Genomic DNA, 22,545 nt, shown 5'->3' with positions numbered 1-22,545 from the left:
AATCTATTTTCTAAGATAAGTCATAGGGTCAGTATTGCCTCATGTGTTCCAATATTTCTAAGGAATCCAAACTGATCTTCCCCGAAGTTGGCTTCTACCAGTTTTTCCATTCGTCTGTAAAGAATTCGTGTTAGTATTTTGCAGCCGTGGCTTATTAAACTGATAGTTTGGTAATTTTCTCATCTGTCAACACCTGCTTTCTTTGGGATTGGAATTATTATGTTTTTCTTGAAGTCTGAGGGCATTTCGCCTGTCTCTTACATCTTGCTCACTAGATGGTAGAGTTTTGTTAGGCCTGGCTCTCCCAAGGCTATCATTAATTCTAATGGGATGTTGTCTACTCCTGGGGCCTTGTTTCGACGTAGGTGCAGAAAAAGCTAACATGTTCATGGTGTATGGAGAGCTTAGGAAGAACACAGTTTATTCTTGTACAGTGTATGTGGCAAGATATCCCAATACATGTCAGTAATCTTGGCAATTATTTATCGATATCTTCAATCAGTTACATGAAAGTGCTATGTAACACCTAAACAACACAACAGAAGGAAACGAGTGACCACAGACGAGGGGAAATTAATGTTCTTGCTGCTGTTGCAGTCGATCTGCATGTCACACACAGTTGCATAAGGAGACTCTGCAGAGTCAGGCAAATGTCCTACACATTTTACAGTGACATAGGTTCTGTCTCTTATCACATCTCTGTCCATCAAGAGCTACATGGAAATGGTTATGAGAATTGTGTTAACTTCTGCACTTGGGCATTAAGACTTGACACTCCAGATGTATCATGTATCTTGTTTGATGATGAAGCCATATTTACCAATCATGGCCAGGTAAACCATTGAACCAAGCACTGTTGGTGTGTTAACAATCCCCATTGGCCTCAACAAGTGGAGCGTCAGTGTCCATGGGCTGTAAATGTGTGGTGTGGGATAGTGAACCATCGGTTCATAGACCTGTTTTTCACAGACGGAACACTGAATGTGCTCAATCATCGCAACCTCCTAACAGACCATCTTCCACGGATGCCAGAAGACATTCCTCTGTGGACTAGGAGGAACCTGTAGTACTAACATGATGGCTGCCATCCCATAGTGCATGAAGTACTGCAGCAGATTATCATGAATTGGTTTCAAATTATTGGATTGGATGCAGAGGACCCGTACCTTCCCCAAATTTGATGCTTGTAGAAATTTTTCTCTGGGGAAAGCTGAAAGATGTTGTCTACAAGGACATACCAAGTACACCTGATGATATACAATGACACATTACTGCAATCTGCTTGGACATCTCCACTGAAATGCTAGCATGTGCACAGCAGAGATTCCATGCTAGACTGGAAGTGTGTATTGCCACTGCCAGTTGTCATTTTGAACACAACCTGTGATGGTCAATTGTTTCATTACTGGTCAGATTCCACATGACTAGTGTATGGACTTATGTTGTTATTTGGTGTGTGCTGCCACAGGTATTGTACAAGTGTCAGCATGGGAACTTTTCAAAATACAATATATTGTAAACAACTCACATTAGAATCCTTCGACAAACACCACTGACATTCTCGTTTACCCTACTTTTAGTTTGTTAGTGTCAATAAACAAGCTTCTATTAAAAAAAGTATTTTCTCATTCTGGAAAAAAGTATTATGTTTGTGCAAGAACTACACTTTCTAAGTATTATTACAATCTGTTGATTGACTGACAATACAAGTCCCTAACTACCAGTCCATACTGAGAAAACCACGTGTCAATAGCTCTTTCCATTTCCATTATATCTGTGGTGCACATTTTACATGATCCACTCTGTATACTTCTTTGCAAACATTACAACTCGCATTCCATCCATTGCATGATTGTAATAACCCACTCAAGCTTCAAGCTTTTAAGACAAATATGACTGGCTGCTTATGCAGTAGACTATTTTTTGTATGACAGATATTCACTACATGCAGTGGTACATTCTGATAATATTTATGGCACAGACTTTAGTAGCAGTGAAACTTAATGGAATTTTGACATTGATGCCACCATGTCTCACCCTTCTAATAACTATTATAACTGCTTGCTTTTAATGATTTAATTATATACTCTAAATATATTTTGTCTTCTGTTATACATACCCAACAGTTACATCAAATATGTTGCTGCCAACTGATGAAGATACAGCCATATCACCAAAACCTTTCCGTGCTACAATGACACTTGTTATTAGATCTGGGATGGAAGTTCCAGCTGCAAGGAATGTGAGCCCCATCACCTTTAATAGAAATACAGTTAGTAAGTGACACTTTGTTACATGTCTCTACAGGAATGGAAAAAAGTGTGAGCTGTATGTCACAGTTGACAATCTGTAACATGAGGAACTACATCACAGTTATGTTTTTACATGCCATATTGTTCTGAATTACAGAGATATCTCCAAGAAGCAAGTAGATCATACCAAAAATTTTGATACTTTATTTAACTTGTGAATATTCAAAACAATTATTGGAAACTGAACTTCAAGATTAGAGAAATTTGAAGTATGATGATGTGATCTAGGAGCAGAAAACTGGAAAGTGAGGAAATTATGTGGAGTGTGTTGGAAGGTGAAGGTGAGTGTATATACAAATTGAGAAAGAAGGAGGCAGCACAATATAATAATGTATGAGGAAGAGAGCATATGATATTTGAGTAGAAAAATCTTATCATTTTTGTAGGAAGATGTAAGATTTGCTGTTGGAAGGATGCAGAAACTTGCAGAGAAAATGAGACTACAGCACAAAGGACAAATATTATTTGAAAAAGAAGACTATGAAATGTTGCCATACCAATTTATCATTTTGAAGTTATTAACTACTGTTTACCAGTGTGGAAGAATAGTGTTTTGTGGAAAACTTTTTTGGCATTAATGAGCTGCTGTTGATGCAATAGTACACTGAAGTACATAAATTGTGAAGGAATCTTAGGGGGCTTGGTTCTGTTTTTGAGGTGCCTTAACCAATCCATTTTTCAGTGTACACTAAAAGTAATGTTTCATCTTATGTGGTTCCCTCTTCTTTGGACAGCATACCAATTCTACTCTAGCACTGATGGAAACTTACTTTATTTCTGTGTCTTATTCTATGTGTTAAACAAGAATATCTCTTCCTCCACAAGCCAATATTTGCTCCCTTTCTCCTTCAGCATTTTTATTGGATGCTATCTTATTGAAATCCTAAATAGAAGCTATCCAACACTATTTTCAGCTTTTGGTTGACATTAATACCTGTTAACGCAGGGTTCATCTTCTGCCTACATACTTTACCAGGATTATTTTGGAAGTAAATATACACAGAAGTCTACCTTCACTTAGAGACGATTATTATAAATATCTCACTCCTACATAAACAGAGCACTAACTATGGATACAAGACTTATGCACATCTTGAACAATGTCCAAATTTATACTTATTCCTCTTTTCATTGTTTCACTTTAAATGATGGTGGTAAAACTTGAGTAATTACATTGTTAAATTCTCATATGCTCATATAATATTTGCAACAACAAATTTATTGTAATATGTGTGATTAAGATTTCAAGAAATCAAAGACAGTTCATGTCATATGATTATTATTTTTGTTGTGTTTTTCAGTCCAATGAATAGATCAATGCAGCTAATCTTTCATACAACTGTATATTGTTTCACCTTTGACAGAAAAGAAATTGCAGTTTATCATGTATTGGATTATACAAATCTGTGGTATGTGACTGGTGGCAAATGACATTAGATGTAGTCTTACAGACCATGAGGATACATAGTGTGAGCTCTGAGTTGGCTATATTCTGAACCCATACTAAACCTGATTAAGGAGTGACTACATTCCAAAACAAAATATTGGGCTTCCTTGCTTACAGTAAATCCACATAAACTACAACACAGTTATGATTTAGAGCAATTGTTTGTGACACTTCAACTCGTATTGCTTTTTTTCTGACTGTGTGAAAAGCTGTAAGGTTTTCTGCAGTTAATCAGTACCTGGACCTTTACAGTGCTACATGGCATTTATAATCCTGGAAAATAATATTGTTCTCTTTCCAGTTTTATAGCTATGCACACTACTCTGGATACCAAAGTAAGTCTGGTGCAGCAGAGAAAAGCCAGATATAGCAGATTTCACATGCCAGAAAATTTGAGTTGTCCCTCTCATGGCACTCAGGTAGAAGCAAAATTCCATAGCACCATCACATTACTATTGGCACATGATGCTTGTCTGGAATTTATGGTAATGGAAAACTGGTGACCTTCACATCATATCACCTTAGAAGCCTTAGTTATTCAAACCAACTTTCAGTTTGTTTTGATCAATCATCATGTGTTTTTAATGTTTTGGCGTCATTTATGAAGCAATTTTACCTTAAATATCATGTGGTGTGTCAAAAATATAGCTACAAGCATGAGTAAATGAGATTTTGTGTGGGGACTGGATGAAAAAATGGGATGAATTTCACTTATTGTTCATAGTCAGTACTACGCAACAACAGTCTTATTCACTGTGCGTTTTTGAAAACTGCTGTGTGTCCAATGTAATTCATGGAAAAAAAAACATCAAAAGTTACAGGCCTGACACTACATGTTTTTCACATCATATCAAAAATGAGTCTTGTTAGGATCATGGCGAAAATATAAAACTGTTGGGGTTCAAGGAAAAAACTCTTACATTAATTGTTCTAAGAGCTGTAAATGGAAACTTTTGCCATTGTTAACGTATTGTATGGCAAGCTTGCTGATGATGAAATTAATGGAGAGCTAGAGGAAAAGTGCTACGTGAAATTATGTGATATTATTTACCTGACAGTTTTGGAAATTTTGTGAAAGGATCTGGTTGGTAGATTATGAAGTGCTTAATGGACTGATGAAGAAGATGTAGCATTGCGCTAAAGCTGACAAATATAAAGGGAAGATGTGGTGGGTGACAGACAAAAACACATTGTATGGGCCAAAGAATGAATCAGAAGAACTCCACTCTGGATACACTGTAAGGCTTATTGTATCAGTGGAGAAAATGGTTTAATTGTTACAACTCAGGATATGACTAGGTAACCAAAAAGTTTCTTCTGAAGTGTTTGTAAGAAGACCTTTAATTTTAAATACTGTGTAAGGGCAACACTGCAAAGTATGGGATAGTCTACAGGGGTGAAGTACAATGGGGACTTTGAGTGCCCCAGGCCATTATGGTAACAGTGAAGACCCTGTAGGAACTAAAAAGTCACAGCTAACAGTGCTCTCGTGAAGCTGTGATAGGCCTAGCTAACCAACTGTGGACCAACAACCAGCTTTCAACAACAGAAGTAGCCTCAGAGATGATAGATATAAAAGACAATGACCCTGCAAGGCAAATTAGCTAAGAATGGGAACTCTGAACATTGGAACACTGGCAAAAAAGGCAGAGGATATGATGGAAAGGAGAATATTTTAGACATGGCAGGGACAAAATGGAAAGGAGGAGGCAGTAGGGAACTGAGGAAAGGTTACATGTTTTATGTTGGAAATAAAGAAAGAAGACAAAAGGGAGTGGGAGCAGTGAGGGGTGGTCTAAAAGAAGAGATACAAAGGGTAAGTGACAGAATAATGAAGGGAAAAAGTATGGAGATGGTTCAGGTGTATGCCCCTCAAGTGGGCTGTACACCTCAGGAGGAGGAGGACTTTGAGGAAGAACTGCAAAAGCAGTTGAATGGACAAAGGATAATAGTCATGGGAGATGTAAATGCATATGTGGGTGAGTTAAAAATAAGGATATGGAAATGTGTTGGGAGCAGAAGGATGTGGAAATAGAAATGAAGAAGGAAAGAGATTGCTGGAATTTTGCAAGAGAAATGGTTTAGTGATAGGTTACATGGTTTTAAGAGAAAGAGAGCCAAAAATACAGTAGGAATTTAGTGCAGAAATCTTTGGTGGATTGCATGCTCTATGACTGGGAAATGAAGAGGACTGTAGTGGATATAAAGGTACTACTGTCAGAGGCATTGGATTGTGACTTTCAGCTACTGGTGATGAGGAACAGTGGAAGAAGACAGAGAACCAGGAAAGGAGAATCAGAGTATGGAAACTGAAGGAAGAGAAAGTTAAGGATGAATATCTGGAGATTATAAGGAAAAGGTTACCAAAGGCAATTTAAAAGTGCTCTGGTTGAAGCTGCAGTAGCTGTATGTGGAAGGACAAGTGACAGAAAATGGTGGAAGGAGACACCATGGTGGAATGAAAGAGTGAAGAAAGTAGTGGGAAAGAAGAACATGGCCTTCAGACCATGGTTCTGAGAAAGGACCAAAATGGCAAGAGAACTATAAGAAACAGAAGAAAGCTAGGCAAGTAAGACAGTGGCTAAGGAGAGAAGAAAGTCACTGGAAGAATGGACAAAGATGATGGAGGAAGATAGCAGAGGCAGTAAGAATGTACTGTATGAAATGGTCAAAAGTAAGACGAGAAGTTTGAGAGAGGATTCAACAATGATAGATTTAAATGAGAATAAGGGTAGTAACAAAGAGACACTGAAGTTAGTGAGGAAGGAGTACTTTGAGTATTTGCTACATCCAAATGGATTTGGAGATGAGGTCAACAGGCTAAAGGGAGGTAGAAGTAAACTCTGGGAGAGAAAAGGACCTGACATGAAAAAAGTGGAAGTGGCACTGGACACGATGCAAGGAGGAAAGGCACCATGTGTGGACAAAGTAACTGTTGAAATCAGGTATGTCAAAAGAACCTGGAGAGCATATCTGAACAAGGGTCGAGAACAGATTGAGGGGGGAACATCATGGCTTCAGAACTGGGAGCAGTGAAGCAGCCCCAGGAGTGCCACTATGAATTTGGGGAAGACCTCGCGATGGAATTTCTTGATATATAAAATGCATTTGATAGTGCTTACAGAAGGAAGGTCTAGAAGCACTAGAAAAGAAGGGCATGGGAAAAGAGGGTACAGGCAGAGTGGACGAGATGTTCTGTGGAAGTCGTGAGTTGTGTGAAAGCGGGAAATGAAGGGACAGATTAGTTCCGGCAAACAAGTAATGTGAAATAGGGTAGTGCATTGTCACCTCTCCTCTTCATTGTGGTCTTGGATGAGATAATGGTTAAGGTGGCAGAAAAAACTGGGGAAGACAAGATGAAAGCAACGGTGTTTGGGGATGACTTGATGATCTGGGTTAACGGAGGAGGAGATTCAGGAGCATTTGTATTCTTGGGAAGAAACTGTGAGACAGTATGGGATGAAATTTAATGTAAACAAATGTGAGATCCTGGTTATATCTGGAATGAAAGATAGACCAACTAGCAGAATAAGTATTAGAGGTGAAAAATTGAAGAAAGTGAGAAGTTTCAAGTACTTGATAAGTGTGATACAGGAAAATGAAAGAAATGAGAAAGAGGTAAGTGAATGAGGCCGACAGGCAGAAGCATTCCTGCGAAGTGTGAAGAGCCTGGTTTGGAACAAAGACATTTCACAAAAAAGCAAATAAGTGATATGCAGGGTGGAGAAAAATTATGTCTCGAAATTTTAACCCTGGATAGCTGATGCATATAGGAGCCAAAATTACTAATGTTGTATAGGTCAACAACAAACCATTTTTAAACTATGGAAACTTGGTACCACATGCTCTGATTGGCTGTGGGATGGTCCTGTTGCCGTTCGTCAGTTGACGGGCAGTGCTATGGTTGTTGGTTCACACATACAAACATCTCCCACCCCATCACTGCCCCAAGGTGATACACATATGTGTTGTCTCCACCTCACGTCAAAGGCATTCACATGTAAGCTTTACTTTGGAGCACACACACATCACCTGCGATTTAGTCATAGAGTAAGCATGGTGGCACAGGATTAGTTTGAAGAAAAAAGTGATATAGGTTTTGTTTATGGACTAGCCAACAGTAATGCACATGAAGCTTGACAGTTGTATGAGAAACAGTACCCAGCAAGATGCTACCACCCAAAAGTGCAAATGTTTACAGCAATTCACCAGTGACTTGGTGAAAAAGGCTCATTAGCGAGTTAACATGGTGATGCTGGAAGATCTCAAACACGACGGGATGCTGCATTTGAAGAGACTTTTCTCAAATGCTTCAAGGAAGCACCTACAACAAGCACTCAAGCGGTTGGACATGACATGGGGGTCACTCATTGGTTAGTCTGGGAGGTTTTGAGGGATGATGACCAGCATCCATTTGGTTTCCACCCTGTCTGAGACCTAAGTCCTGTGGCAGACTATGAACACAAGCTAGGGTTTTGGTTTCTGCGACGTGTTCCTCAATACCCCAATTTCCCCACCCTTGTGTTGTTTACTGACGAGTGTGCCTTCCATCGGGATGGCCTTTACAACACTCGGATCATTCATTATTGTGCAAGAGGAAATCCTCATGTCACATACGTCCATGTACACCAGGAACCATTTTCGCTCAACATTTGGGCAGGCATTGTGGGTGACCATCTGATTGGGCCAGTCCGTCTATCTCCTCGACTTACTGGGGCAAACTACCTTCACTTTTTGCAAGAAACTCTATCCAGCCTGCTGGAAGATGTTCCCCTGGACATACAACTGTGTGTGTGGTTGCAGCATGATGGGGTGCCCGCAGATATTTAAATGAACTCTTTCACGACCGGGTAATTGGCAGAGGTGTTCGTAGGACATGGCCCCCATGATCACCAGACCTCACGCCATTGGACTTTTTCCTGTGGGGATTGTTCAAGGCTCTTGTTGAACCACCTGGAAGCGAACCACCTAGAAATGAAGAGGAATTAATGGATTGCCTTCAACATGCCGCCAATCAATCAGGGCAATGCCAGGAATCTTTGAAAGAGTACAGCGAAACACTGTTCGACGTCGCCAAACTTGTGTTGCGTCAGGGGGCTGCCGGTTTGAGCACCTGCTTTAACTAAACAATGTCCTAGCTACAAAAAAGGTACTTTTTAGGGCCAAACAATTTGTAAAAGATTTTCTGTACGTGAACAAACAGCTACTGATGGGTTTGTTCTCGGTACGTCTTATCATCAAACAACAATGGATGTGTCGGGAGCCCGGCAGATTCACTCCCAGAGTGGAAGTATGGTGCGCTATCACTGAGCGTGTGGTTTCCTTGGATACATTGCGATCTCTGGCAGGAAAATTGTTCGTGGTCATGTGTTGTCCAAGAGCATCTGACAACAGGACAATCCCACTGTTGTGACAGTGCCACGACATTTAACAGTGCCGCCACAACAGTATGCGCAAACGGCGATAGAGGCGCTCCGCAACTCGGCTGAGCGCGGGAGCGCCACCTAGCTACGAACGGCGCTGGCCGCATGTCACGGCACGGCAGTCGAATGAGAGATACTGAGTTGTTATCATGTAACCAGCTATTGTTTCTAAGTGAGTGTGTTTGAATATCCACGCAATTATTGGTGATTAAAGGTTATAACACTTTTTGGCGATGAGGTCGGATATTTTCACTGCGTTGTGAATTTGTGTGTTCGTGACGGGGCAGACATGGAACACCTTATGCAAGCGCTCATTGAAAAACAAACACAGCTGACGGCTGCTATTCAGGCACAACAAACACAGCTGACGGCTGCTATTCAGGCGTTGTCAACATCGCTTACTCATTGTCTGTCTTCCTCTTCTCCGCCTCCATTCCCTCCTTACAACGAGGCCGCTGAAGACTGGGAGGATTATGAGAAGCGTTTGCGGCAACACTTCTTTGCTTTCAACATTGTCGACGCTCCTATGTGTAAGTCGTTATTTCTATCTTGGATTTCCCTACAGATCTATCAGCTGCTATCTCAGTTAGCCACTCTGTGGGAACCTGCCTCCCTGTCCTTCCAAGAAATGTGTGACTTATTGTCTAACTATTACCGCAAAAACACCCACGTCGTTGCCGTCCGCGTGGCGTTCTACCGGTGTCGTAAACAGCCCCATCAAATTTACCGGGCTTGGGCGGCGGAACTACACGGTCTGAGTAGGAAATGTCAGTTTGTCACGGACACTCATTATGAGTCTTATGCTGATTCAATGGTTAGGGATGCTATTCTACGGCTTGCTCCTGATAAAGAAGTTTGGCAACGTGCCCTACAACTGCCAAACCCATCGTTGTCGGAAGTTCTAAGCATTGCTCAATCCTTTGAAGTGTCTCACGCTGCTGGCGTGCAAATAGACGCGTGGTGTGATGTAGGTGCTGTACATTCAACTTTCGACACGGACAATTTGCCTGTTTCACAGGAGAACGAAGATGTGACGGCGGTTCACTCGCATAAACAATGTCGCGTTGGGCCGCAACGCTCGCAGCGACAACAGCAACCACAGAAGCAGGTTCGTTCTGCACTTCCTTCTTGTCCACGTTGTTTCGTACAGCATGACAGGGCCGTGTATCCAAAATGTTGGGCCACATATAATTCATGTAGGAAAAAAGGCCACATTGCTTCTGTGTGTCAGTCCCCTAAAGTTCCTGTTGACGAGGACCAGGCATCGGACATGGATGTTAACTGTGTGCTTTCTCAAACAAATAAGTTGTTTGTTACTGTTCATGTTCTGGATAAAGACATTCGCATGCAAGTGGACACTGGCTCTGCAGTAGCTCTCATTAATTCTCACACGTATTTGGAGTTGGGCTCCCCTCCCTTGTCTCCAGTTACGCGAAATCTGAGAACTTATAATAAACAGAAAATTCCTATCATTGGCCAGTTTGATGCTTCCACTGCCTACAAGTCGGTTGTTTGGACCCTCACATTTTATGTGGTGGATCATGCGGGCACTGAAAACCTGTTCAGTTATGATGATTTCCAGTTGTTCGGGTTCTCCATTGATGATGATGTGCACCTCGTATCTGAGGATATTCCGTATCAACAGCTGGATTGATTGTGTTCTGAATTTCCATCCGTGTTCTCTGCTGGTCTGGGTCGTGCCAAGGATTTTGAAGCCCACATTACTCTTAAACCTACAGCTCGCCCTAAGTTTTTCCGGGCACGCCCTATTCCGGTGGCGTTGCGTGCACCTGTCAAGGCTGAGATAGACAGGTTAACAGCTTCAGGGATTCTCCTTCCTGTTACCTCCAGCGAATGGGCATCGCCAATTGTGGTGGTTTCTATACCAAACGGGAGTCTGCAATTGTGTGGTGATTTTAAAGCCACCGTCAACACTCAGAGCCTCATTGACACTTATCCTCTTCCCCGTCCTGAGGAGTTATTTACCAAGCTCGCTGTGGGCCAGTTCTTTTACAAACTTGACTTATTAGAGGCATACCATCAGTTGCCGTTGGATGCTTCTTCCAAGGAATTTCTTGTCATCAACAGTCCTTGTAGGTTGTATCAGTACCAGCGGTTACCATTTGGCGTCGCTAGCGCGCTGGCCATTTTTCAGCGGTTTTTGGAACAGCTCACGGCTTCCGTTCCCGGCTGCATCAACTATCTGGATGACATTGTTGTCATGGGGGCCTCCACTGAGGAGCACCTTCGCAATTTGCGTTCACTGTTTCAGGTTTTGCATTCGGCTGGGTTGAAGTGCAATCTGGACAAGTCAAAGTTCTTCCAACCCTCCATTGTGTATCTTGGTTTCCACTTGACCCGTGAGGGTATACGTCCTCTACGTCAGCATGTTGCGGCCATTAACGCTCTACCCCGGCCGTCTACGGTCAAAGAACATCAGGCATTTCTAGGCAAGATTGCTTATTATCACAAATTCATTCCATCCGCAGCGGCGGTAGCTCATCCTCTGCATCAGCTGTTACGCAAAAACGTCCCTTTCTGTTGGTCCGACGAGTGTGAGCAGGCTTTTGTCCGCCTGAAGGCTCATTTGCAGTTGGCGCCTTGTCTTGCCACATTCCGTCCGGGTCAGCATTTGGTTCTGGCGACTGACGTGTCACAGTATGGCCTAGGGGCTGTTCTCACCCATCGGTATGAATATGGGTCGGAACGACCCATCACCTATGCTTCCAAGACCCTCAACGATGCGCAACGGCGTTACTCTCAAATCAAAAAGGAGGCGCTCACTATCATTTATGCTCTAAAAAAGTTCAGCGTTTTTTTGTATGGTTCTAAGTTTCACCTCATCACCGACTACAAGCCGCTGGTCTCTCTGTTCAGCCCATTGGCGTCGCTTCTGGATAAGGCAGCTCACCGCCTGCAATGTTGGGCCTTATACTTGTCTCGTTTTCACTATGAGATTCACTATCGCCCAACGGCCCAGCATGCCAATGCTGACGCATTGTCACAATTGCCGATGGGCCCCGACCCGGTTTTTGATCGTGATGAACTACTCTGTTTCCACATTGATGAGGAAGAACGTCGTGTGGTTGAGGGTTTTCCACTTACAGGTTCACAGGTCGCGTCGGCTACTGCGTGGGACCCAGTCCTGCGTCAGGTGATCGGTTTTGTTCAACGGGGTTGGCCGGACAGGACCAAGGGCCGGGCATCAGATCCCCTTCGCAACTACCATGCCTTGCGCCTTTGTCTGTCTGTTCGTGATGGTGTTGTTCTTCTGGCCACGGATGGCACATCTCCACGGGTCATGGTGCCAGCCTCTCTTCGCAAAGATGTTCTCAAACTGTTGCATGAAGGCCATTGGGGGATTTCTCGGACTAAGTCCCTGGCCCGCAGGCATGTTTATTGGCCCGGTATTGATTCGGACATCGCCCACATGGTTGCTGCGTGTGGCCAGTGTGCTCAACAACTTGCTGCACCTCGTACAATGCCCTCTCTGTGGCCTGATCCAGCGCAGCCATGGGAACAGATGCACGCTGACTTTGCCGGCCCCTTCCTCGGTACTTATTGGCTACTGTTGATTGACGCCTTCTCGAAGTTTCCGTTTGTTGTTCGATGTCCATCGCCCACCACTGCGGTAACGACGCTGGCTTTGCCCAAAATCTTTGCGCTAGAAGGTCTTCCATCCACGTTCGTCACGGACAATGGCCCTCAGTTCTCTTCGCAGGCCTTCCGTGCTTTTCGTACTGGACAAGGGATTCATCATGTTACAGCACCGCCCTTCCATCCGCAATCGATTGGGGAGGTCGAGCGCCTTGTCCGCACTTTCAAAAGCCAGATGAAAAAATTCCTTAATGATTTTTCCACAGATGATGCTCTGCTGCAATTTCTGAGTTCTTATTGCTTCACGCCTCTGGGTGATCGCAGCCCTGCTGAACTCTTGCATGGCCGCCAACCGCGCTCTCTACTGCGCCTGCTTCACCCTGTCAGGCCTTGTGCTGTGTTCCCTAGTGCGGGAAAATACCCGGTGGGCGCCGACGTGTGGGCATGAGGGTATGGATCTCGCCCTAAATGGATTCCAGGGGTGGTCAAGGCTCTTCGTGGCTGCCGGCTTTGTGAAATACGTACGGACGACGGCATGGTTGTTTGCCATTACGACCAGATGCACCCACGAGTGGTGGCCACACCGGTGCCACCGCTCCTTCCTTCGCCTCCACCAGCCCGAGAAGCCAGTCCTATCGCTGCTGCCGATCTATCATACGTGTTGATGCAGCCGACGTCGCTACCGCTTCCGAGTACGCTGGAACCGGCCCCAGTTGCGACGCCGCCTTCTCCGGGACCCATCTCGCTGGAGCACACCCCCAGGTCCACGACACCTATGGATGCTGCTCTGGAATTTTCACCCATCATCTTGTCCAGGAGGCACGTTCCACACGCGAGCTTCTGTCCTGGACATTTTCGACCATACTCTCGTGTCTCTCCGTGGGCTCTTTTCGGGGCCTCACAAGAGGCCATGGATGTCTCCGCACTGTCCATGTCTGCAAGGAAGTGAGTGTTTTTTTTTTCAAGGGGGGAAAGTGTTGTGACAGTGCCACGACATTTAACAGTGCCGCCACGACAGTATGTGCAAAAGGCGATAGAGGCACTCCGCAACTCGGCTGAGCGCGGGAGCACCACCTAGCTACGAATGGCGCCGGCCGCATGTCACAGCACGGCAGTCGAATGAGAGATACTGAGTTGTTATCATGTAACCAGCTATTGTTTCTAAGTGAGTGTGTTTGAATATCCATGCAATTATTGGTGATTAAAGGTTATAACACCCACGGCCGATCGGAGTCTGTGGCACCAAGTTTGTGTTTCATGCATTGTCGTCCTACACAACATTAGTAATTTTGGTTCCTACTGGCATCAGCTATCCAGGGTTAAAATTTCATAACCCCTTCTGTATAAAGGTCACTACATTGCAGTCTTGACCTATGCATCTGAAACATGGGTAATGAAGAAAAGATATGTAGGCATGTTACAGGCATGTGAAATGAAATTTCTCAGAAGTAGGACAGGAGTAACAAGGAAAGATAAGAAGAGAAATGGAAAGGTTAGGGAAATAGTGAAGAAAGAACCATTGCAGAGCAAGGCTAAGGTGGTATGAGCAATTAAAGAGAATGTAAAAACAAGATTCCCAAGAAGACACATGAAATGGATATGTGAAGGATATGATCAAGAGGAAGGTGTGGAGGAGTGTGATGAAGAAAGAGACGAGGACTGTACCAAAGTGAACACAGAAAGATGATGGAAAACAGGACTAGATGGAAGGCTTATATTTCAAATAGACTCAGCGTGGGGCTGGAAACTATTCAAGATAATGATGATGTGCAAGGTCATTTACTGAGTTTTCTTTACTTATTTGCACACCTGGCTATCAGTATAGCTGGAATTATTTAATGTGGCTCAAGTGCTCAATTGCAGTAGATCTTTACAACGGTACCATTTTGTGTGCTTAGTAAAAGTATAGTAGCAAACAATAGCTTTAGAATAATGTTTTTATAATCATAATCTGCTTTAGAGAGATCACCATCAGCAATTTACAAGCAATATAATGTAAGTTATGAATGCAAAGAAAAGAAATAGGCAACATAAAAGATCAGAAAGTGGAAGTGATGATTAAACTTCATTGAAATTATTCAACTAAACTTGCACGTTAACAGTTAACAACTAAAGAAAAGCAGAAAAATATTACAGTCTTACCTCTGGCGGTATTTTTATGGTGTCCCCAGCAACATTTGCCCACCATACCATGAGATATGAAAAGGCAGCAATCCAAACAATGCTGCCAAGGAAAGTGACGACGAAGAACTTCTTGCCTAGAAAGACTCATAGATTGTAATATTAGATTGTCTGAGAGATTAAAGCATAAAATAACAAAATATCAATGTTTGTAACATTATGTTGGTATTAAGTTATTATTAATATTAAGAAGGCTACAGTAATGCTGATAAACAAAGCAGAAAAGCAAAAATGCTTTGTCACAGAAAAACTCACAGAAAGTAACTGTAAAACAGTGTTACCAAATGGCAAGTGTAATTCAGTAACTGGAAAATGGACTCCAATTTTATTGTGTTACAACTAGTGAAAGAGAACACTTTTTACAAGAAGTGACACGAAATTATGAACTTTGATTGAACTGTGGTGCCTTACTTGTACAAAAAGGAAAATTCACTTGAGAAAACCCTAAAATTATGAGAAGGAATGTCTGTCCAGTAATTACCTTCAGAAGGTGAAATTCTTGGTTCTACTGATAGACACGAATAAGAAACCATACCTTGATTTTGGAACTATGAATTCCTTCCTTGGGGAGGAGAGAGGAACATGTTGAGGAAGGTCAGAACGATTAGAGCCCAGATGAAAGGGACCCACCTGTTGTGAGAATGAGGGGAGACAAACATGAAGGAAGAGAGTAGGTGGTCAAAAATTCTGTGCTAATATGCATTGTGTTAACTTAGACCCTGAGAGGATGAAGACAGTCTGAGAAGTAAAGATGGATTAAGAGGAAGAGGCTAGATGGTGAAAGCATGTGTTCTGTCAAAATGTTTCTAGTGATTTTACATGTGGCTATCAACATTGTTAAGAATTTTGCTTCCTGTAGGTAAGTAGTGGCCAGCCATTCAGTCCCATAACTAGATGTATTCATACATCTTGATGTGGTGTCATAAGTTTGAAGGCTACATTTAGTGCAAAGTATCACCACAGTGGCAATGATAGGGCATCAGCACAATGGCAGCTTGTTGTTATAAATAATATCTAAATATATAGGAAGTCAGAGGCATCCACAAGGGAGGGCAAGTGTGGACGCATGCCCCTCCTGGGATCTTGGGTACAGATTTTAAATTTATTACAAAAATCTTACGAATTTCTAACAGTGGTTTTCTTTGGATCTGTTAAACTGGAGATTTAACAGTGTCAAGGATGATGGGAAGTACCATGTATACCATATATCTTTTAGTTTTTTTGGTTTACATGGTATTCATGGGATATTACACTGATTCTTTGGTGTGGCAGTGATTTCAGTGCCATTCTGCATTCCAGATGGATAAAAACCTTTACAGGACCATTTTGAAATAGAATCCTCTATATTTTCTTTGTTGCTTCCTCATACAGCCCTTATCAAGGTGGAGAAAGGGGCTAGTCCAACATCCTGGTGTGTGTGTTTCAATGTCAGTGCACAGCATAACAGAAACATGGGAGCACTGTATGTGCCTGCTATCCATACCAAATTCCTACAAGGATGCACACTCACTTTCCTGCACTACATAATAACAACAGTAGTTTACTATTTATCTGTGAATGGAGAAACCCAGTATCTCGATTATATACTCAATTTTACAAGGTAGAGATACTGTAGCAGGCTCTGAAGAACAGAGCCCTACTGCACTCATGGTGCATACATCTACACTTAGTTAAAGTGCTAAAAGCATCAGCTGAATAAAGGGAAGTAAATTTTCTGCACTAAAAAGAGGAAAAAAATATGAAATTTCCAGGTTGAAAGGGACTCCTCTCTAGATATAATGACCTTCTCCGACTCTGCTGGGTGTAACACAGTGCCATATGCCATTAGAGAGCTACAAATTCTGCAGCCCACTTTGCATCTTTGCATGGCTGCACAATGATGTAAGAAACTGAAGTGATGAAGATTCCCTTCTTTTAATCCTATGCTGTTAAAAGTCAACTCTGTCACCCAAATGCAGGGTGGTTTTGAGAGATTTCTCATTTGTAGCTGAATGCTGGCTGAGGGTTACTCTTTACCCAACCACCCATTTTCAGAATACATTTCATTCAACTTTAGTTACGCTAACCATCACTGAAAAAATATAAAGTATGAAAGTAATTGAAGAACTCTGCTAACATGATCATGTAAGCACATAAAGGGTAATGGATCTTGTTGAAGTTGATTAAGCAAAAGATGATTAGTGGAGCACCTTTTGTTAATTATTTTTGTTAATGCTTAATAGGATTCTAGTTTTTATATTTGAGATTTTCAATTTTCATTGTCCACCTAACATAAATTTTTATGTAAATATTCTCTAGTTGTATTTCATAACTTGTTGGATAGTCTGGATTTAATCATTTAAGGAGATAATTTCAGATCATAGGAACCAAAAAAGTGGCATCCATAAAACTATTAACAATATGAACTAATGTACTTTACTTATACTATTGAAATATGCCTAGCATGTAGGTATTACAGTAATCTTCCTTAACACGATCTAAGTAGATCTGTATCAGTCATTTGAGAATTTTCTATACCTCCTGTCAAACTTAGTTCTTGGAAATGACAGGTTTTAAACTGTCTGAGTCAGTTATATAAAAATGCTAATGTCAGAATCTTACCCATTCTTGGATAAATTTCTGTGGATGGCCATGCACAGCATGTGACACCAACAAGATATGGAATCTGTACTGGCTGTGCTAAATTCACTTCAACTACAAGATGACAACGCAACAAGAAAAATAAGAACTAAGTTATTATGCAGTCCATCCGGTAACCTATTTTGTCATTTTGCAATGGAGAGGTGTTTTTATTTTTTTATTTAATAATACCACTGCCTACATACCGTACCTTAAGTTTGGCCACAATAATTAGTATCCTCTGGTATCCCACCAATAATCAACACATCATCTGAAGGTGGCAAGCATTTACTCTGTCAAAATGCTGTGTATTTCAGCTATAGCACCTGACTCAGTACCAAAGAGCCATAGCAACTATTACTATGCCACAAAAGTAATTTGTGGAAAAAAACCTAGCTTAACTACCAGCACTAAACTACTGCATGGTATTCAAAACTGCTGAGATACAAAACTAATTGAAGTTACTACAAAATATGACTATGTCACACCAATGTGATAAAATTTCTGTTTTAAACAGAGCATATTGTGGAATTTTGTACTTGATGACATGTTTTCACAAATCTCTCTCATGGTCACTAAATACTGGATAAGAAATTACTGTTTACAAAACTGCAAATATGCTCAGACAATTAATATTAATACAGCTTGTCTGTTATATGGGAGCTTCAGTTCAGTCTAAGTAATAGACCTTCCTTTGAAAAATAAAAACATCTCTCCAGATGCCAGACATGCTCTCAGAAACAATACTACTGATGTTAGCTTACTTCACATCTGGAATTTCGTAGATGCCAGTGTGTAAAATATAGTAAGGAAAGTTCTGGCAGGATTTAAATAATTTAGGAGTAAAGGATACAAATCACTGATTAGTAAGAGCATTGTATCATCAACAGGTGCCTTTAAAAGAATGAAAACTTCACTAGCTGTTGGATGCATCGTTTAATGCTCTACTAGAGTACACCCTCCCCTGCACTCCCCCTCCCCCTCCCCCACTCCTGGTGCCCCTCCTCCCCCCCCCACCTCACCACCCCCACACACCTGTGCAGCTACATTGCACCCTAATTTGTTAAAGGATTTGCCAGGAAGCTAGCAAAGTTTTCATTCAAACAATGGAAACTGCAGCTAGGAATATCAACAATATGGAAAACACAGATTGCTACTTACTGTAAAGAAGACACAGCAGGTTGCAGATAGCCACGATTAAAAGACACTTACATATAGCTTTCATCCACAGCCTTCATTAGTAAAAAAGAGACACACACCATTTACAAATCTTTAACATAGTGCAGGTCTTCAGTAACTGTGAATTGTTCAAAAATTAAGAAAATCAGTCTTCAGTTGCAAGGTAAAATTTTATTAATTTACCTAGGTTTTGATGCCAATAATGGTATCTTCTTCAGAACCTATAAATTAACCCATACGGACATATGTTACACATTGAAACACATCATCAATATAATGATTTCATAATAAAGAAAATCGTGGTACTTTCAAAAATTAAATTATATTGAGGGCCAAACGTTGAAACGGCCAATGTTGTTTCCTGTCTGCTTTGCCCTTTATTATAGTGCGATTGTACATTGTGTCTCAATGCATAATCGCACTATAATAAAGGGACAAAGTAGACAGGAAACAGCATTGGCCATTCCAACATTTGGCCCTCAAAATAATTTAATTTTTGTAATTGTACATTGTGTCTCAATTTACAATCGCACTATATTAAAGGGACAAAGCAGACAGGAAACAGCATCGGCCATTCCAACATTTGGCTCTCAAAATAATTTAATTTTTGTAAGTACCATGATTTTCTTTATTATGAAATCATTAGATTGACAATGTATTTCAATGTGCAACATATGTCTGTATGGGTTAATTTATAGGTTGTGAAGAAGATACCATTATTGGCATCGAAACCTAGGTAAACTAATAAAATTTTACCTTGCAACTGAAGGCTGATTTTCTTAATTTCTGACACACACCATTCACTCATCTCATGCAAAGATGACCACCAGCTCCAGCATCTCAGGATGGAATGTAATTTCTGCCAGTTTTCAATCTTTTCGATGTGTCAACACGTCTACTATTTGGTAAGTTGTCTCCTTTACTCTTAAATTATTTCCAGCATATAAAATGACGGCTGTTTCAGCTGTTATAATGTTTCAGTTGCAAAATTACATTATCTTTAATATTTTTCTTGCAACATATTAAAATAATATCTCCAACACAATAATAGCTGTGTTGAGTGGTCTCTTTGTGGTAAGAACCAATCAGTGTTCAATTAGTGGTGAGCAACAGTAGGATAGAACATTGGCAGTAAGCTGGTTTGAAGTGAGTAGAAGGTCTACAGTGTTTTCACAGTGTTTAAATATTGTGCTGATGGCACACAAGTACATAGGTCAATGTAGATCACTTAATGAGATGAGTGAATGTATGTTTGCTACAGTGTAATGAATCAAAACTCTTACTTTATTATGTGCAATGACCATAACCTGCTGTGTGATCACAGAATATATGGCACTGTACTTACTTCTAATTGACAGTGATGTGAACCTAAACATGCTGCAAGAAGAGGAAATTAGATTGGTCTTTGTCTGAAGGGATTAGGTAGATAAAATGTAATAACTATCAACACTATATGAGACTGCAAGTTTATTACCATGCCACGTGGCAGTGCACACATTACAGACTCTAGCTATGGTGTAAATGCTGCCAGCCTGCCTATATGTTACAAGAAATACTTTCGAGCAAACATTCTACATCTGTATCATCATCTATACTCCGCAAACCATCATGACAGAGGGTTCATCCCATTGTACCAGTTATTAGGGTTTCTTCCTGTTCCATACATATGGAGCATGGGAAGACTGATTGTTTGAATGCCTCTGTACATGCAGTAATTATGCTAATCATATCCTCACAATCCATGTGTAAGCAATCTGTAGGGGGTTGTAGTATATCCCTTGACTAATCATTTAAAGCTGTTTCTTGAAACTTCCTTAATAGACTTTCTCAGGCTAGCTTACGCCTGTCTTCAAGAGTCTTTTAGTTCAGTTCCTTCGGTGCGTCAATGACACACTCCCACAGATTAAACAAACCTGTGATTATTCATGTTGCCCTTCTCTGTATACATTCAATATCCCCTGTTAGTCCTATCTGGTAATGGCCCCACACACTTGAGCAATATTCTAGAATGGGTCGCATGAGTGATATGTAAGCAATCTCTTTTGTGGACTGATTGCACTTCTCCAGTATTCTACCAATAAACTGAAGTTAACCATCTACTTTACACTCGAGTGAAGCTATGTGATCATTCCATTTCATATCCCTACAAAGCCTTACACCCAAGTATTTGTATGAGTTGGCTGATTGCAACATTGACTCATTAATATTACAGTCGTAGGATACTACATTTTTTTCGTTTTGTGAAATGCAAAATTTGACATTTCTGAACATTTAGAGCAAGTTGCCAATCTCTGCACCATGTTGAAATCTTATCAAGCTCTGACTGAACATTCATGAACCTTCTCTCAGATACTTCATTATACCTAGATAACTACATCACCAGCAAAAAGCCTGATTTTACTATTAATATTGTCTGAAAGGTTGTTAACATACAACATAAACAGCAAGAGTCCCAACACACCTCCCTGGGCACACCTGAAATTACTTCTACACCTGACGATGGCTCTCCATCCAAGATAACATGCTGTGTTCTCCCTACCCAAAGGTCCTCCACCTACTCACAAATTTCACTTGATACTGCATATGATCGTACTATTGACAATAAGTGTAGGTATGGTACCGAATCAAATGCTTTTCAGAAATCAAGAAACACTGCACTTATCTGGTTGTCATGATCCAAAGCTTTCAGTATGCCATGTCAGAAAAGTGCAAGTTGTGTTTCACATGACTGGTATTTTCGAAATCCATGCTGGTTGTTGTTGAGGAGGTCATTCTGTTCAAGATATTTCATTATGTTTGAGTTCAGAATATGTTCTAAGATTCTGCAACAAACTGATGTCAAGGATATTGGATCTTAATTTTGTGGATCACTTCTACTACTTTTCTTGTAGATGGGTGTGACCTGTGCTTTTTCCAAGAACTGGGCACAGTTTTTTGTTTGAGGGATCTACAATAGATTGTAATTAGAAGAGGGGCTAACACAGCTGCAAATTCAATATAGAATCTGACAGTGATTGCATCAGGGCCTGGATCTTTGTTCAATTTTAACAATTTCAGCTGTTTCTCAACACCACTGACACTAGTATTAATTTTCTTCATCTTTTCAGTGGTATGAGGATTAATTTGGGGCGGTTCTCCTGGGTTTTCCTTAATAAAGGAACATTTGAAAATGGAATTAATAATTTCAGATTTTGCTTAGCTACCTCTAATTTCAGTTCCTGCATCATTCAATAGGGACTGGACACTAACACACTTTACATATGACTAGAACTTCTTTGGATTTTGCGAAATGTCATTTGACTATATTCTGGTATTGTAGTCATTGATGGCATCACACAGTGCTCTCTTGACAGCCAAACACATTTCATTCAGTATATCTCTGTCTGTAACCTCTCTCCTTGCTTTAAACCTATTATGCAGCAATCTCTGTTTGTTTGGAAGTTTCTGTACAGTGCCTATATACCGTGGAAATGAACTAATTTTAGGGCTGAAAATCAGGCATTCTTATGTTGCACCCACATAACGACTTATGCTTATACTTCTTCGTTAAATGTTCACTTGTAGTCATGATTATTTAATCTCGTCACTTTCTCAGAAATGAGTCTGGCCTGCCGTCTCTGCGACTAACTTTTCCTGATAATTTTCTTTTCTGTTAGTGCTTAATACAGGTTCAACAGAGTTCATGTTGACACTCCACAGGAAAGCTGATTCGTGCACAGTAGACAACTAAATCCAAACACAAACTGCCATTTGCAGAAATGATTAAATTCAAGTACTACTATCTACC

At 41.0% G+C, this 22,545-nt stretch overlaps 1 protein-coding gene across 1 annotated transcript in view; it reads right to left on the bottom strand.

Annotated features, from left to right (window-relative positions):
* The window catches only part of LOC126260619 (sodium/potassium/calcium exchanger Nckx30C), a 1,588,423-nt gene that overhangs the window by 18,786 nt on the left and 1,547,092 nt on the right, over window positions 1-22,545 (bottom strand). Inside the window, exons 7-8 of the mRNA XM_049957957.1 lie at window positions 14,922-15,037; window positions 2,120-2,256 (exon numbers count right to left, since the gene is read on the bottom strand). Of these exons, the coding sequence (XP_049813914.1) occupies window positions 2,120-2,256; window positions 14,922-15,037 (253 nt within the window). The remainder of the gene's footprint in view (window positions 1-2,119; window positions 2,257-14,921; window positions 15,038-22,545) is intronic.

The sequence above is a fragment of the Schistocerca nitens genome, chromosome 5 (genome assembly GCF_023898315.1).
Source record: "Schistocerca nitens isolate TAMUIC-IGC-003100 chromosome 5, iqSchNite1.1, whole genome shotgun sequence".
In the NCBI taxonomy this organism is placed as follows: domain Eukaryota; kingdom Metazoa; phylum Arthropoda; class Insecta; order Orthoptera; family Acrididae; genus Schistocerca; species Schistocerca nitens.
Note: the sequence above shows the minus strand (reverse complement) of the source record. Positions and strands in the feature narration are given on the sequence as shown.